The following is a 17,557-nucleotide window of genomic DNA, read 5'->3' as shown; positions in this document are numbered from 1 at the left end:
AGGACAAAAATGGTATTGACCTAACAGAAGCAGAGGATATTAAGAAGAGGTGGCAAAAATACACAGAAGAACTGTACAAAAAAGATCTTCATGACCTGGATAATCACAATGGTATGATCACTCACCTAGAGCCAGACATCCTGGAATGTGAAGTCAAGTGGGCCTTAGAAAGCATCACTACAAACAAAACTAGTGGAGGTGATGGAATTCCAGTTGAGCTATTTCAAATCCTGAAAGATGATGCTGTGAAAGTGCTGCACTCAATATGCCAGCAAATTTGGGAAACTGAGCAGTGGCCACAGGACTGGAAAAGGTCAGTTTTCATTTCACTTTGCTGACAAGTTCTGTATAGTCAGAGCTGTGGGTTTTTCAGTAGTCATGTACGGATGTGAGAGTTGAACCATAAAGAAGGCTTAGTGCCAAAGAATTGATGCTTTTGAACTGTGGTGTTGAAGAAGACTCTTGAGAATCTCTTGGACTGCAAGGAGATCAAATCAGTCCATTCTAAAGGAAATAAACCCTGAATATTCATTGTAAGGACTGATGCTGAAGCTCCAATACTTTGGCCATCCGATGGGAAGAGCCGACTCATTGGAAACATTGAAGGCAGGAGAAGGGGATGACAGAAGATGAGATGGTTGGATGGCATCACCAACTCAATGGACATGAGTTTGAGCAAACTCTGGGAGACAGTGAAGGACAGGGAAGCCTGGCAAAGAGCTGCAAAGAGTTGGATATGACTTAGTGACTGAGGAACAACAAAACAAACATTTATGTAAAGCTCAATGGGAGCCAGGGGAAACAGTTTTTAAGCCTGACTGGGAGAGTCAGGGAAGGAGTCACAAGAGAGATAAAACTTATACTAAATTTTGAAGGAAGAAGATAAATTTTGCAACCATAGAAGTTGGTAGGGAAGAGTGGTCCAGACAGTGAGGAAATACATGCAGAGACACAGAGGTATGTTATAAACCATTACATCCAAATGAATCAAACTTTCATTGCAAGAACTTTTGGTTCAAATCTATTCTCAAAATTATATTTAACAACACAAAAGGGTATTTTTATTCATAAAGTCTCTCCTCTTCCTTAATTTAAATTCCTGAACAGAGAAATTACCCTCAGTGTCCATCAGCTTTTCCATGGATTTCCCATTTTTGCATAAATTCCCACTAACAAAACTCATTTATTCACCTTTTAATGGTCCGTTAGGGGGAGAAATAAAGACAACAAAGATATCTTGTGACATGTCATTCTGGTGACCTGTGGAGTTATTCCGATTAACCAGCCAAGACACTAATATTCTACAAGTCGAATCAGAGAAATAGAATAGACCGTAAGAGTCCGCACTGCCAAATGGGGGTAAATCCTAATCCAAGTTACATCAGATCTATTATGAGTTTGGAGGAAAGTCAAATCTTTAGACTATTATATCCAGGAAATCTAGTCATCTTCCGTCGGCACCAGCTGCTATAGCCCATAATATGTCATGTCCTATATAACACTTCAGAAATTGTTGCAACAGCATCCAATCCTCTGTCCCTTCTTTCCAGGGCAGAAATAATTTTTCAACAGAGAAGGAAACAGCCAGTCTATACGATGCTGGTTTGGAATGCCATCTTCTAGTGATAAAATACAATATGTACATGGTCTAGCTGATTTTGAATATAAGCCACTACTGATTCTTTATGTTCAAGGTGTAACTAATTCCACAAACTAGGCCAATATCATTTGTTTATCATCATACCATGAAGCTTGTAATTTTGGTCACAATCACTACAGGTCTCCAGGAAAGCAAGTGATAATTTCATCCACTTTCAGATACTTTCCAAATGCAGATCTCCAATCCAGGTCTCTGTCCTGAGCTGTATGTATCCATAGAGACAATGGCCAAGTAGATCAGCTCAAGGGCAATCCAAGTTCAGTCTGTTCAAAACTGTGTTCATTGTCTTGCCCACAAACTTGCTTCTGCTTTTGTGGCTTCTCTCCTTAAGCATGGAATCACAGTTAACTCATTTTTCTTAACTAGAAACCCGGAAGGGAGAATGAACTTCTCCTTCATTCTTTGCTTGCAGAGAAGCATCAAGTTCTCTAGATTTAGCCTAAGTATCTCTCCATTTCCTCTCCCAGCATTCTAATTCAGTCCTTCTTAATCTCTCATCCAGCTTCCTACAGTAAGCAGATTTATAACCTCATAAGTAGATTTATAACTTCTAGCCTTGCTCATTTACAGTTTCCTCTACAGTGTAGCCAGATGGATCTTTAAAAATGAATATCTGACCAAGGAACTCTATTGTTAAAAACAAACAAACAAAAAAAAACTTAAAGTGGCTCCTCATTGCTTTCAAGATAAAATGTCAACTCTTTGTTGCAACATTCATTTTGATGTTTCATGACCTGGTCCTTATCTCTGTCTCTGGCATCACATATGTTGTCTCATCCTTGTCTAGTCTCTCCCTCTACAACCTCTGTTATTATAACTAACAACAGTTACCGTTTACTGAGTACTTACCCTCACTTAGGAACTGTGCTGAATGCTTTACATTTATATTTTCTAAACTTCTCTGATGATGCCTATCACCTGGGATCTTTGCTAAAGATACAGTTCTTGGTTCTTAGCCCAGATCCATCGAATTGTAGCCTTCACAGAATGAGACTGGGAAGTAGTATTACAGGCACACACACAAACATGACTAATCATCTGAGAATTTTGAGAAAATTCTGCTCTCCGTGAACGTTTACTTAATCCACATATAAATTTAACGAGATAACTATTCTTAGTCTCATTTATATAGAGAAATCTGAGGCTTAAGGGAAGAAGTTATTTGTTCAAAGACCCCTAGTTAACTGATTATTATTACTCTTTGAACCTAGGCATCCAAACCCAGGATTTACACCATTCCTATGCTCTGCTCTTTTTTCCTTGTAAATCAGCACACGCACTGTGATCACTCACAATTCTCTGTGCCTCTTCTACCTTTTGAGCTGGAAAATAATTTTTCTGTCTTTGCCAGGAAAACTACTGCTAATCCTCATTAAACTCAGACTGAAGCTTTCATTAACCTCTCCAATCTTGGGATACCTTCCTATGAACCATTCTGTTAATATAACACATCATCATCTACATCCTTATCTGTTCCCCTACCAGACCATAATTAGGTACATCGCAAGTCCTTCTATGTCTTTAGTCTAGCAGTGTGCCTGACATATACCTGGTATGTGATTAAGTATCTATCAAATGAATAAAAGCTTGACAAGTCACCTTAGTGTTGCCCGTGCCTGGCGTTTAGGTAAGTGGGTGGACCTAGGGTTACTCAAGAAATGTATTGGTTTTTAGGTATTGATTAAGCATTTGTTTTTAGGTATTAGCTGCCCCTTCAATTTGAGCCATGCCCCTATTAAACTTACCTATTTTCATTCTAGGAGCTTCTTAGAAGAGATGGCATCGAGAACCCGGCCCACTCCATTTGGAGTTTGGAAAAATCAAACATATGTGGTACAATAGTAGCCCCATTAAGACCAGATGATTGGGAAAGGGCAATGAACACCCCAGAAGGGGCCAGCGTTACAAAGGAAAGAGGAGACTGGGCTGGTGACATGAACTTAATACCAGAGTCCAGAAAACAGAGGGGTGTGGTGACATGGGCCTCAGGCACTCTTCATCCAGATTCTCAGTGCCATCGGCACAGTGTGAGTGTGAAACTCATGGATGGAAGTAATATTTTCATTCAGTTATAAACCAACAGGTAGAGCTCTGCAGCAGTGGCAATGATTAAGACTTTCAGAGTAAGAGGCTTGATTAGGGCCCCAAGCGTATAGACTAGAAATCTATATGCTACCAGGATTTTAGCAAATGGAAATGCCAAGACTCCGTTTTTCAGGAGATATGGATAAGGACTGGGCACAGTAGGCACACTCAACAGGCACAACAACTTTCATGGCTGGTGGTGACACCTGTGTCCCAACACTGGGGACAAGGCAGCGGCCATAGAGGAAGCCAAGACCAGCAGGTAAAGCTGTCCACAACACTCATAAATGAGCAGATGTCACACTCATTTATGAGTGTTGCATCTTGGTTCTACGTTTACTAGTTCTTAGCTGAAGGCAAGAAGTGAAGGGAACAGATAACAGAGAGGGGTATGCTATCCTGGCAGTCCCTAGGAGTATTTATTTGGGGCAAGAGAAACTTTGTAAGGGCAGGGGACTATATTTTCTTTTAATTTGACATATTCTTGGGTTTGATGTCATAATTTAGGTATTATAAGAAAAGCTTAGCTCACCAGGTTGGTGACGGCTGGAAATTTGGGTCACAGAATTCGGTAATAAAAGTAAATAAAGAGATCTTTGAAAACATGATCCCAATATGCTATGCTTGGGAAACTAGCATTCCCAAGCATGCTAAAGACAGTTATATGCAGTCATGAAAAACAAAACCCTATAGGCAACAGAGTAGAAACATGTTTTGAGACAAGTTTTATTTGAAACACAAACTTTATTTGAAACAAAGCTTTATTCGAAAGAAGCCTTATTTGAGGAGAGAATTTGGTTTAGCACAAAATGATTTGAAGGCATTCTGGAGACTCTCACAGATGGGTAAAAGAAATTAGATTATATATGCATCTGAACAGAAGAGATGCTTTATTTGAAAAAGAGGGAACATGGCTACAACATCTAAAAAGTTGGCATTGTATATGATTAGAAAGAAAAGAGAACTCTTGTGAGAAAGATGACATGTTCAGTGTTAAAGAGATTAATACATAATTGATATGGCTCACGGTCTGTGAAGACAAATAACCTTGTCATATCTTATAAAATACACTCATTGGAATCTTACTGAAGTTAGCAACAGGAGAATCAGTCTCTACTCTGGACACTCTGCCTTAAGATACGTAGCCTTGACATGACCACATCCCAATCAGCATAAGCGCCTTCTAGATGGCGGGTTATCTCAGTTCCGGCTTCGTAGCTTCGTCGGCCATGAAGTAAGCGCCAGTTATCAAAGGTAATCACATCACCTAGACAAAAGATTTTTTACAGTCTGAATATAACCTTACGTGTAAATGATTTGCTGACCTAGAAAATGTGAAATGCAAAAATAGCCCTGCCATGTGGTTCACATCAAGAAACAATATGTTTACTCCTTTACATAAAATTGCATATTCAGTTTTTCATACAAATCAGATCACTAGATGCTGATTGCTTTAAGCCTTTTGACATCTCAAATACATAGACTGTCAGGCCCCTGTAGACACTTTTATAATTCTTACTCAAACTATTATCTCCATGTAAAACTTCTGAATTGTTCTTCCTGATTGTTACTTACCTCCTGCTCAGAAGTATTTTATTTAAATTGAAATATAGTTGATTTACAATGTTATGTTAATTTCTGCTATACAGAAAAGTGATTCAGTTATACCTCTACATATACATACATTCGTCTTTATATTTTTTTCCATTATGGTTTCTCACAGGATATAGAAAAATTCCCTGTGCTATAGAGTAGGATCTTTTTGTTTATATATTCTGTATATAATAGTTTGCGTCTGCTAACCTCCAAATCCCACCCCATCTCCACCGACCTTGTCAACCACAAGTTGTTCTCCCTGTCAGAGAGTCTCTTTCTGTTTCATACACAGATTCATTTGTGCCATATTTTGGATTCTGCATGCAAGTGATATCATATGACATTTGTCTTTCTCTTTCTGACTTAAGAAATGCTTATTTCTAGTTTAACAGCCTCAGATAATTATAAGGATAGTAACATTCTTGGTTTGTCTTTTATGTTCTTAGTATTTATGTATGTTATTTCTAAGCCTCATAAAAATCTTGAAGGAAGAGTATTATCTCATCTTTTCATACATAGAAAACTGAAGCTCTGAGAAGCTGAAGCACTTGTCAGAAGGTTTCTGCCATTAAACGGTGAAGTTTGCATTCTAACTCCTGTTTTGTGGGTATTTTTCTCCCATTGCATTTCCATTTTACATGTTACTGCTCTTAAAATCCACGTGGTGTTGACTGCATAACAGTGAATTTATGAAGATTCTAGTAGTACTTTACTAGATCCAAAGATCAATTAAAAAAAAAAAAAGCACAAGAGAAAAGTATCTTCTACTTGGCCCAGTCAACAGGAGGGAGAAATTAGGCCTTTTATTTTAGATATCAAAATCCTTGAGTTTCATGTCACTTTATTAAGTAGAGATGATCCAGAGAACCCACAATGCTTTCTGCTTCTTTATCCAAGTGGCTGCAATATTTCAGTACGACTTTGTTTCAGGTAGCAATATGCCTGCCAGATCAGATAAGTGCAGTGAGTAAATACGACTCATGAACTTTAGGGTGAGAGTCATGGGGATAATTTTATCTGTTTACCAAGTTAGAAGAATTAAGTATAAGCTTCAGTTTGTATTGATTGGCTACCAGAATAGAAAATATGTCATCAGTCTTCATATCAGATATGAGATTTTATTTGGCCTGTAGCTTGTCTTTCAATATTTATTCGTTAGGTTAGAGGTTATTAAATTTTGATGTGTTAAAGGATTATTAGGAGCTTATTTAAGAATGAGTATTTTAAAGTCAATTTAGAGCCAGAAGTCTGCTATTTAAGCAAGCTGGCTATACACCAAGACTCTGTTGTAAATTGTTCCACATGCCTCATCTGAGAAAAACTGCTCTAGATACTGTGCTCAATGCTTAAGATGGAAGAAAACCCATTCTTTCAGTTGTTTGAGGAGGTGTGTTCACTGACCTGGGTTCATCTTGAAAGTGAACTTGAAATCTCTACAGTTCATGAGGTCAACAAACTCCTTCAGAGCAGCATAGAAAGGCTGAACTCTCTCGACAGGTACATCAAATATCGTGTCTCTAGTTGCATTATTGAAGTTGATACGAACCACTTGATCTTTATCGTCTAATCTGTTTTTCAAAGAGAAGAAGTTAAAATATAGAGGTCATGAATTATCTATTTACATTTGTAAGGGTCATTTCATCTTGGATGATGTTTCTGAAATACAGTATTAAAGAATCCAAACATATGTACAGAAAATATTAAGGTTATCTGTGATACAAAGTATTCATTGGTTTTTCATTTATTCATTTGGCAAGTGTTTTTGGAAATCTTACCATCAAAGTGCCAGAATGATTCAAATTACTTCAAAATAAATGTTTCTGAGAAATTTAAGTTAAAATTTCTGTTAGGAAAATTCATTCATTCTTTGAAAAAGAGTAGCTTTTACATATTAAAATATTTCTATGTTATAATTCATAGATCAGTCAACTTACATGTTTTATCTATTGGGGTTTTAAGTATGATTTTATTGGAGCATTATTGGGAAGAAAGATTTGTTTTTCTTAAAAGCTTGAAATAATCTGTTTTAATTCAATCCCTAATTTATAGATGGGGAAACCAAGGCACAGAGAAAGTAGAGTCTAGCTGGAAGTACATTCTTTGGACCTTTCCATCTACGTTAACTGTCTTAAGTGTATAGGCTTCGAGAAGACTGATACTGTATTTCACTTAATGTTACATTCCCAGCACTTACATAGAGCCTGGGCATAATAGGCAGTTAATAAATATTTGTTGCATATGTAACTTTGTATAGTTTTTAGTACCTTTGGAGAGTACCAAGGTCTTTTGAGCACCTTGAGAGATTCTAATATTGTGATCTCTATAGTATTTCTTAGACTGTAAATCATGATCATGACAATATAACATAATACTGTTTTTAATGTAAGAAATAACATTTCTAAATTTAAGTGTGTTGGTTATAATTAGCAAGGTATGAGCATTGTTTAGACACAGAGACAAGGAAGAAAACACTTTTTTAGCTTATTAGGAAGATGGACTTTTAGCCAGTTCTAAAATAGCAACCAACTTTATCTTTTCTTTAGGTAGAAAGAGAACAGATAGAGAAAAAGTGAAAGTGGTCAAGGATGGTGATGAAGTGTCAAGAATTACTCCTTGGTCAGCTTAGGAGGTGGTAATGTGAACCAATAGCTGACTGATGGGTCAAATGGAACAGACTCTGGTACATGTTCCAGGGCTTAGTGACACTGATTTGGGGTCTAGATTATACTTGGCTGGCTCCTCACACAGAGAGAACCAGTGGTATACAAAGTATGGCTACCTGGTCCCCACACTTTGTATCTCAGATTAATAGTCAATCCTGTGAGCCAATGGCAAGTATAATATGTATACTTATGTAGTTGCCATGTAGTCTTTTTCCAGTAGTCATGTATGAATGTGAGAGCTGGACCATAAAGAAAGCTGAGTACCAAAGAATTAATGCTTTTGAACTGTGGTGCTGTGGTGCTGGAGAAGACTCTTGAGAGTCCCTTGGATAGCAAGGAGATCAAACTAGTCAATCCTAAAGGAAATCAGTCCTGAATATTCATTGGGAGAACTGATGTTGAAGCTGAAGCTCCAGTACTTTGGTCACCTGATACAAAGAAATGACTCATTTGATAAGACGCTGATGCTGGGAAAGATTGAAGGCAGGAGGAGAAGGGGACGACAGAGGATGAGATGGTTGGATGGCACCACCGATTCAATGGACATGAGTATGAGCAAGCTCCAGGAATTGGTGAGGGACAGGGAGGCCTGGTGTGCTGCAGTCCATCGGGTCACAAAGAATTGGACATGACTGAGAAACTGAACTGAACTGAATGATAAACTCTTAGAAATAGTCATTAACAGCAACTCTTTTCTAATTGAGTAGTGACTGAAAACTACCTGTTGAACCCATATAAGGAAAGAAAGTGAAAGAAAGAAACAGGTTTTCAAAAAAGGCTCTTAGAACTTGAATTTATATATATTCATAAAAATACTGGACTGGAAGAAACACAAGCTGGAATCAAGATTGCCGGCAGAAATATCAATAACCTCAGATATGCAGATGACACCACCCTTAAGGCAGAAAGTGAAGAGGAGCTAAAAGCCTCTTGATGAAAGTGAAGGAGGAGAGTGAAAAAGTTGGCTTAAAGCTCAACATTCAGAAAACGAAGATCATGGCATCCAGTCCCATCACTTCATGGGAAATAGATGGGGAAACAGTAGAGACAGTGTCAGACTTAATTTTTTGGGGCTCCAAAATCACTGCAGATGGTGACTGCAGCTATGAAATTAAAAGACTCTTACTCCTTGGAAGAAAAGTTATGACCAACCTAGATAGCATATTCAAAAGCAGAGACATAAAGTAATGTCTCTGCCGACTAAGGTCCGTCTAGTCAAGGCTATGGTTTTTCCTGTGGTCATGTATGGATGTGAGAGTTGGACTGTGAAGAAGGCTGAGCGCCGAAGAATTGATGCTTTTGAACTGTGGTGTTGGAGAAGACTCTTGAGAGTCCCTTGGACTGCAAGGAGATCCAACCAGTCCATTCTGAAGGAGATCAGCCCTGGGATTTCTTTGGAAGGAATGATGCTAAAGCTGAAGCTCCAGTACTCTGGCCACCTCATGCGAAGAGTTGATTCATTGGAAAGACTGATGCTGGGAGGGATTGGGGCAGGAGGAGAAGGGGACGACAGGGGATGAGATGGCTGGATGGCATCACGGATTCAATGGACGTGAGTCTTAGTGAACTCTGGGGAGATGGTGATGGACAGGGAGGCCTGGGGTGCTGCGGTTCATGGGGTCGCAAAGAGTCGGACACGACTGAGTGACTGAACTAAGCTGAACTGAACTGACAAAAATACAAATATGACGGAATAGGCAGTGAAGTGCTCTTCCCTGCTGCCCCAACTTTACCACATAGATAAAGGATGCTCTGTAGCCTGCAGTTTGTAGCTTCATGAACAAAGAATGAAGGAAGAGGTCAGTCAGCAGAAGAGACTGTGGATCTTCAGGTTTGAGTGATACAAAGCGTAGAGCTTGAGACATTTTGATTGATGTGTTCATACTGCTGGTTTCAGACTCCTTTCACAGTTTCTGAGGACATTTTCCCTTTTCACTTTATCTTTAAGATTCTAGCCTAACTCCTCCTGACACACATCCCTTCCTCTCTCCTTGCATTATTTTCTGTGCATATAACAATGACAGACTTCCTTGGTGGTTCAGATGGCAAAGAATCTGCCTGCAATATGGGAGACCCGGGTTTGATCCCTGGGTTGGGAAGATCCCCTGGAGGAGGGCATGGCAACCCACTCCAGTGTTCTTGCCTGGAGAATCCTCATGGACAGAGGAGGCTGGCAGGCTACAGTCCCTGAGGTCGCAAAGAATCGGACATGACTGAGCAGCTAAGCACACAACATTGACAGCCTTTGCGTCATCCTTCGTGTCACTGACTAGGATGTTACATCTTTGAAACTTCCCTTGGGACTCTTCCATCCTAGCCACTCTGCTGATTGTTTATTTTTCCACTAACACAATGTACCATGGGATACTCAATGAAATCAGAATTGTGTATTTCATGGTACATTGTATTAAGCTTTCATTTCTAAGAGTTCATCTTTTGCTCACACGCTCAGTTGTGTCTGACTCTTTGGGAGTCATGGATTATAGCTTGCCAGGCTCCTCTGTCCCTGGGATTCTTCCTCCAAAAGTGCTGGAATGGGTCACCATTTCCTCCTTCAGGGGATCTTGGTGACACAAGGATCGAACTCACATCTCCTGTGTTGCCTGCATTGGCAGGTGGATTCTTTTCTAGTAGCGCCACCTGAGTAAGCCCCTAACAGTTCATACATGTGGGCAAAAATAATTCCTCTCTCTCTCCCTGTGTAGTACAGTCTCTATTTCTTTTAACCTGGTGTTTACTTTCTATATGAGAAAATAAGTCACAAATTTGTTTTTAACATTCTAAGAAATGACCTGAGGGGAAATAGAAAGTAAATTTGGTTGTGAGATGCAGAGAAGATGTTATTCTGAGGATGGAAGAATGTTAGAGGAGATGTGCGCTTGGCATCGTGAGGATCAACATAGAATGCAAAACTGGACCTTAGCAAGCAGGATACGCTGTGCATAAAAAGACGATGAAAAGAAAGTCTTGATGCAGGATTATATGCTGTTCAGTTCAGTTCAGTCACTCATTCATGTCCAGCTCTTTGCGACCCCATGGACTGCAGCACGCCAGGCCTCCCTGTCCATCACCAACTCCCAGAGCCTACCCAAACTCATGTCCATTGCATCGGTGATGCTATCCAACCATCTCATCCTCTGTCATCCCCTTGTCCTCCTGCCTTCAATCTTTCCCAGCATCAGGGCTTTTCCAATGAGTCGGTTCTTTGCATCAAGTGGCAAAATATTGGAATTTCAGCTTCAACATCAGTCCTTCCAGTGAATATTCAGGACTGATTTCCTTTAGAATGGACTGGTTGGATCTCCTTGCAGTCCAAGGGACTCTCAAGAGCCTTCTGCAACACCACAGTTCAAAACCATCAATTCTTTGGTGCTTAGCTTTCTTTGTAGTCCAATTCTCACATCCGTATGTGACTACTGGAAAAAAAAAGAGCCAGTAACTAGACGGACCTTTGCTGGTAAAGTAATGTCTCTGCTTTTTAACATACTGTCTAGGTTGGTCATAGCTTTTCTTCCAAGGAGCAGGCGTCTTTTAACTTCATGGCTGCAGTCACCATCTACAGTGATTTTGGAGCCCCAGAAATAAAGTCTCTCACTGTTTCCATTGTTTCCCCGCCTATTTGCCATAAAGTGATGAGACTGAATGCCATGATCTTAGTTTTCTGAATGTTGAGCTTTAAGCCAACTTTTTCACTCTGCACTTCCACTTTCACCAAGAGGCTTTTTAGTTCCTCTTCACTTTCTGCCATAAGGGTGGTGTCATCTGCATATCTGAGGTTATTGATATTTCTCCCGGCAATCTTGATTCCATCCCAGCTTGTGCTTCCTTCAGCCCAACGTTTCTCATGATGTACTCTGCATATAAGTTAAATAAGCAGGGTGAAAATATACAGCCTTGACGTACTCCTTTCCTGATTGGAACCAGTCTGCTGTTCAATGCCCAGTTCCAATTGTTGTTTTTTGACCTGCATACAAAAGGTCAAAGGTTTCTCAAAAGGCAGGTCAGGTGGTCTGGTATGCCCATCTCTTTCAGAATTTTCCACAGTTGGTTGTGATCCACAAAGTCAAAGGTTTTGGCATAGTCAATAAAGGAAAAGTAGATGTGTTTCTGGAACTCTTGCTTTTTTGATGATCCAGTGGATGTTGGCAATTTGATCTCTAGATCCTCTGCCTTTTCTAAATCTAGCTTGAACATCTGGAAATTTATGGTTCACATACTGTTGAAGCCTGGCTTGGAGAATTTTGAGCATTACTTTGCTAACGTGTGAGATGAGTGCAATTGTGTGGTAGTTTGAACATTCTTTGGCATTACCTTTCTTTGGGACTGGGATGAAAATGGACATTTTCCAGTCCTGTGGCCACTGCTGAGTTTTCCAAATTTGCTGGCATATTGAGTGCAGCACTTTCATAGCATCATCTTTTAGGATTTGATATAGCTCAACTGAAATTCCATCATCTCCACTAGCTTTGTTCATAATGATGCTTCCTAAGTTGCACTTGCCTTTTGTTCCAGGATGTCTGGCTCTAGGTGAGTGATCACACCTTTGTGGTTATCTGGATCATGAAGATCTTTTTTGTATAGTTCTGTGTATTCTTGCCACTTCTTTTTAATATCTTCTGCTTCTGTTAGGTCCATACCATTTCTGCCCTTTATTGTGCCCTTCTTTGCATGAAATGTTCCCTTGGTATCTCTAATTTTCTTGAAGAGATCTCTAGTCTTTCCCATTCTGTTGTTTGCCTCTATTTCTTTGCGTTGATCACTGAGGAAGGCTTCTTATCTCTCTTTGCTATTCTTTGGAACTCTGCATTCAAATGGGTATATCTTTCCTTTTCTCCTTTGCCTTTAGCTTCTCTTCTTATCTCAGCTATTTGTAAGGCCTCCTCAGACAACTATTTTGCCTTTGTGCATTTCTTTTTCTTGGGAATCGTCTTGATCCTTGCCCCCTGTACAATGTCCTGAATCTCCATCCATTCCATAGTTCTTCAGGCACTCTGTCTATCAGATCTAATCCCTTGAATCTATTTGTCACTTCCACTGTATAGTTGCAAGGGATTTGATTTAGATCGTACCTGAATGGTCTAGTGGTTTTCCCTACTTTCTTCAATTTAAGTCTGAATTTGGCAATAAGGAGTTCATGATCTGAGCCACAGTCAGCTCCCGGTCTTGTTTTTGCTGACTATATAGAGCTTCTCCATCTTTGGCTGCAAAGAATATGATCAATCTGATTTTGGTATTGACCATCTGGTGATGTCCATGTATAGAGTCTTCTCTTGTGTTGTTGGAAGGTGTTTGCTATAACCAGTGCGTTCTCTTGGCAAAACTCTCTTAGCCTTTGACCTACTTCGTTTGTACTCCAAGGTCAAATTTGCCTGTTAGTCCAGGTAGCTCTTGACTTCCTACTTTTGCATTTCAGTCCCCTTTAATGAAGAGGACATCTTTTTATATGCTGAGAAAGGGTGAAAACCCCAAAGATGGGGACTAACCATCTATATACCAGCTATGCATGCAGGACAAGCATTTAAACATAAATCAGCAACGTCTTGACTGCAAACTAGCAAATGCAAAACCTCAACAGTGATGCCCATAAAAGAGCCCAGTGAAGACTGGGGAATCATCTCCTATAATTCAAGTGTGGTGCTATAGATTCTCTTCATTAGGTAAAATATTATTTCTCATTGAGAGAGATATGATGTGAATGTGTTGTGAGACTATTACTATGGTCTTGCCTACCACATCACGTTTTATGTAAGAAAATTTTATACATTAAGAGCATCTTGCAAATTCATTATTTCCTTGTCTTGCTTTGGTCATTAGAAACTCAGAGCTGAAGTTAAAATCTATCACCAGTAAATAGATTGGATTATGAAAATGATAGCTAGCTAAAATTTATTCTGCTCTTTCTGAGTCAGGCATTGTGACAGCGCTGTCTGTATATTTTCCCCTATAATTCCCACTGCAATTGTTATGTGGTAGGTATTACCTCTGGCTTCCCAAGTAGCTTAGCTGGAAAAGAATCCACCTGTAGTGCAGGAGACCCTGGTTTGATTCCTGGGTCAGGAAGTTTCCCTGAAGAAGGATAGACTACCTACTCCAGTATTCTTGGGCTTCCCTGGTGGCTCAGGTGGTAAAGAATCCACCTGCAATGTGGGAGACCTGGGTTCAATCCCTGGGTTGGGAAGATCCCCTGGAGGAGGGCATGGCAACCCACTCCAGCATCTTGCCTGGAGAATCCCTATGGACAGAGGAGCCTAGCAGGCTACAGTTCATTGGGTCTCAAAGAGTCAGACACCACTGAGTGACTAAGCACAGCCCAGCACAGGTATTCATATTACTCCTTCTTTTTCTTTTTACTGACAATTATTCCTTTTTGTGGCTTAGCAAGCATAAGTCATTTGACCAACAGCACACAGATAACAAGAGAAGGAGCTGCGTTCATGTGACTGAATTTGTAACCACTGGGTTGCACTGCCATAGCTTAATCGACCAATATTATTATTTGTTTGATCACCATTATTATTTTTGTCCTAGTTTCTTTCTTTATTTTTTATTGTACCGCATGATACTTAACTTTCTCAGCAGCCTCCAAGATCTTTTTGTATTACATAGGAAATAAGCAACTCAAAAGAGTGAAAAGATTTAACCACTAGGAAAATTAACCTGAACAATCAGGGTACTGAAACCCTTGATTAACTGAAAACTCTGTTTCATCTCCTGTTGTTAAAAACACATTTTAAGTGAATTAACGTTAAAACTTGATATTCTCTAGGGATATTTCTGAGACCTTGATAATGACCAAATTCTGGAATTTCACTACAAAAAAAATAACAAAGCCAAATTATGATTCAGATGATGGCTATTTGGTTAACCTCACTCAATAGCCAAGTTTTTTTTTTTTTTTTTTTTTTTTTTTGCCTCTATTCACTAGCCTTGCAGACTCTGTAATCATATTGTGTCACAACAAAATAATAATTTGTAATGGTCTTTTAAATATTTAAAACTATCATGTTAAACCTAGGAATCTTGAGAGTTATTCCTTCCTTTTCCATTCTTGATGACTGACCTCTTGGATAATGTTACTTTGGACTGGGATTTATTTTTTTAAGTCTGTCTTCCTCTCAGATCTTTCATCCAATATTTCAGGGAAATATGCTGATTAAATATGCAAAAATATATCCCAAAGAGGACTCTTCTTCACACTGCTTCTGTCACTACCAGGACCACTTTTGTTCGAGGTACCCTCGGTTCTGACCTGCAGTCCCATAGGAGCTCCTTAGCCGGACTTCTTATTCCTGCCCTTGTTCTCCTACACTATATTGAGCACAGCAGCCAGGGTGATCCACTAAAAATGTAAATAACTTTATATCAATATAGATGTCTCTCTTTTGGTCAACATCTTTCACTAAGAGTGAAAGCCAGTGTCCTTATGATGGTTAACACAGCTTTATATGAACTGAAAACTGTCTGGCCTCCTCTCTTAACATTCTGCCCACAGAGTGGCTTCTTGTGGTTCCTTGACCACACCAAGCATCTTCTTAGGGTCATCCTAGAATCTTTGCTCTAGCTGTTTCTGGAAACTGCTTATCTTCTGGACAAACTCCCTTACTCTTAAGTTTTGCTCAGATATCACCTACTCAGTAAAGCTTGTCCTTGAAACACTATTTCAGTTCAGTTCAGTTGCTCAGTCATGTCCAACTCTTTGTGACCCCATGGGCCACAGCACACCAGGCTTCCCTGTCCATCAACTCCCTGAGTTTACCCAAACTCATGTCCACTGAGTCGGTGATGCCATCCAACCATCTCATCCTCTGTCATCCCCTTCTCCTCCTGCCCTCAATCTTTCCCAGCATCAGGGTCTTTTCAAATGAGTCAGCTTTTCGCAGCAGGTGGCCAAAGTATTGGAGTTCAACTGAAACTCTGTTTAATGATGCAAATTTCATCCTCCCTAAGCCTTTGGCTCTTAGCCTCCCCTAACCTGCCTGACTTTTCCTTGTTTCTTAGGCACTTAAAATACCTTAACATTCATTTCAATTTCCCCATTTATTAAAAAAATTTCTAATTCTCCGCTCCCCCATTAGTAAGTAAGCTTCATGAGGACAGGAAAGTGTTTTGTTTACCAATGTATCCCATGCACCAACAAGAGTGAATGGCCTCAATAAATATTTGTTGAATGAATAAATGATGATCATGTGTGTATTTAAGAAAGCTGAGTTAGTATATTGGGGATTTGATTATTTATTAAATGAGTTTATTTCATATTATTTGGTTATTTCTCCTAAAAGAAGAATACAAACTTAACTGTAAAATTGAAACACCTCAAAATTCATTAAGGTCAGATTAAATCAAATATGTCCTAGAAAAACAATGTAGGATAATTCTCAAATAAAAGGATACATGCGTGGCCTTTGTAAATACTCTCTTATGAAATAATGTTAAACAAAAAAAGAACATAAAATGTTCTGTGTAGGGAACATATGATTTTTTGGCATCAATCTGGGGAGATGTTATTGTTTCTCTCTCCACCCTTGTGGTTCAGTTGAGGCTGACCTTTCTTTGGAGATGAACGTGCGATCCAGGGACAGCCAATCAGAATTCTCTGACTTCCTAGCCATGGTGATTCTTCCAGGATATATTTACTGGGCAGTGAGTCTACATCTTTGCTGTAGCTATTGGAAAATAAGTATTTTCTGTGTGCTGTCATTACCAGCTCTAAGGACAATGAAAATTTGGAGTTTCTACTAATTGTTTTTAAAAATGAAGCCAACGCTTCATTTTTGGATGTGTTGGCTAAGAGGTGAAGGAAAAAATAAAAGGTCAATATCAGATGATACTTTTCAACTGCTAGACTATCAAAGTTTGAATTATAGTCTTTCACTTCTGAAAGGGTCCTGATTAGTACAATCACAATCACACTGATTATAACTATGCGGAATTTATAGTTTAAAAACGAAGAATACATGAAGTCTTAGTTACTTATATTGATTAAGAACAGAGATTTCATGGAGTTTCATATTTGTATTTTTTTTTAATGGTGACAGGGTCCTTTTTTTCCTCTTTCATTTGAGAACTGGGCTAAACAGTTAATATAAAGTAAAGCTCAAAAGTGTATTGGATTTTTCTGTTTAATCTTTAGGTTAATGAAGCTTTTGCTGTCAACTGTTTTATTGAGATGAGAAACTTAGAAACAGTACTTACTCTATAATTTTGTGTTTGGATTGTACAGAGAAATCACAGTAATCCACTCCAATGTCTGTGAAGTCCACGAAGGTGGAGGACAGAATCTGGAATGCTCGAGGATTTTTTTCCTTGAGCTTTTGGCACACATTGAATCCATCTACAATTTCTGACTCACCCCCAGTGACGGTTTGCTTTATGCAGTGCAGAAGCTGAACCTAGAAACAGAAACAGAGAACCATGTTTTAAAGTGATATGCACCTACATTTTTGACATCTTTAAAGAAAGATTCATAAAGGTAATATACTTTCATATCTATCACTTGTGTCAACAGAGAAAGAGGTTGGGGAAAAAGTTGCTTGAAATCAAAAGTTTACTGTTC

At 39.1% G+C, this 17,557-nt stretch overlaps 1 protein-coding gene across 2 annotated transcripts in view; it reads right to left on the bottom strand.

Annotated features, from left to right (window-relative positions):
- Positions 1 to 4,469: 4,469 nt before the first annotated feature.
- BBOX1 (gamma-butyrobetaine hydroxylase 1) overlaps positions 4,470 to 17,557 on the bottom strand; it is a 64,026-nt gene continuing 50,938 nt past the window's right edge. Inside the window, exons 5-7 of one of the 2 annotated variants that reach the window (XM_060399503.1) lie at positions 17,197 to 17,393; positions 6,743 to 6,909; positions 4,470 to 6,283 (exon numbers count right to left, since the gene is read on the bottom strand). In XM_060399503.1, the coding sequence (XP_060255486.1) occupies positions 6,252 to 6,283; positions 6,743 to 6,909; positions 17,197 to 17,393 (396 nt within the window). In that variant the 3' untranslated portion in view covers positions 4,470 to 6,251. The remainder of the gene's footprint in view (positions 6,284 to 6,742; positions 6,910 to 17,196; positions 17,394 to 17,557) is intronic. The other variant, XM_004016354.5, reaches the window with a different exon arrangement.

The sequence above is a fragment of the Ovis aries genome, chromosome 15 (genome assembly GCF_016772045.2).
Source record: "Ovis aries strain OAR_USU_Benz2616 breed Rambouillet chromosome 15, ARS-UI_Ramb_v3.0, whole genome shotgun sequence".
In the NCBI taxonomy this organism is placed as follows: Eukaryota; Metazoa; Chordata; class Mammalia; order Artiodactyla; family Bovidae; genus Ovis; species Ovis aries.
Note: the sequence above shows the minus strand (reverse complement) of the source record. Positions and strands in the feature narration are given on the sequence as shown.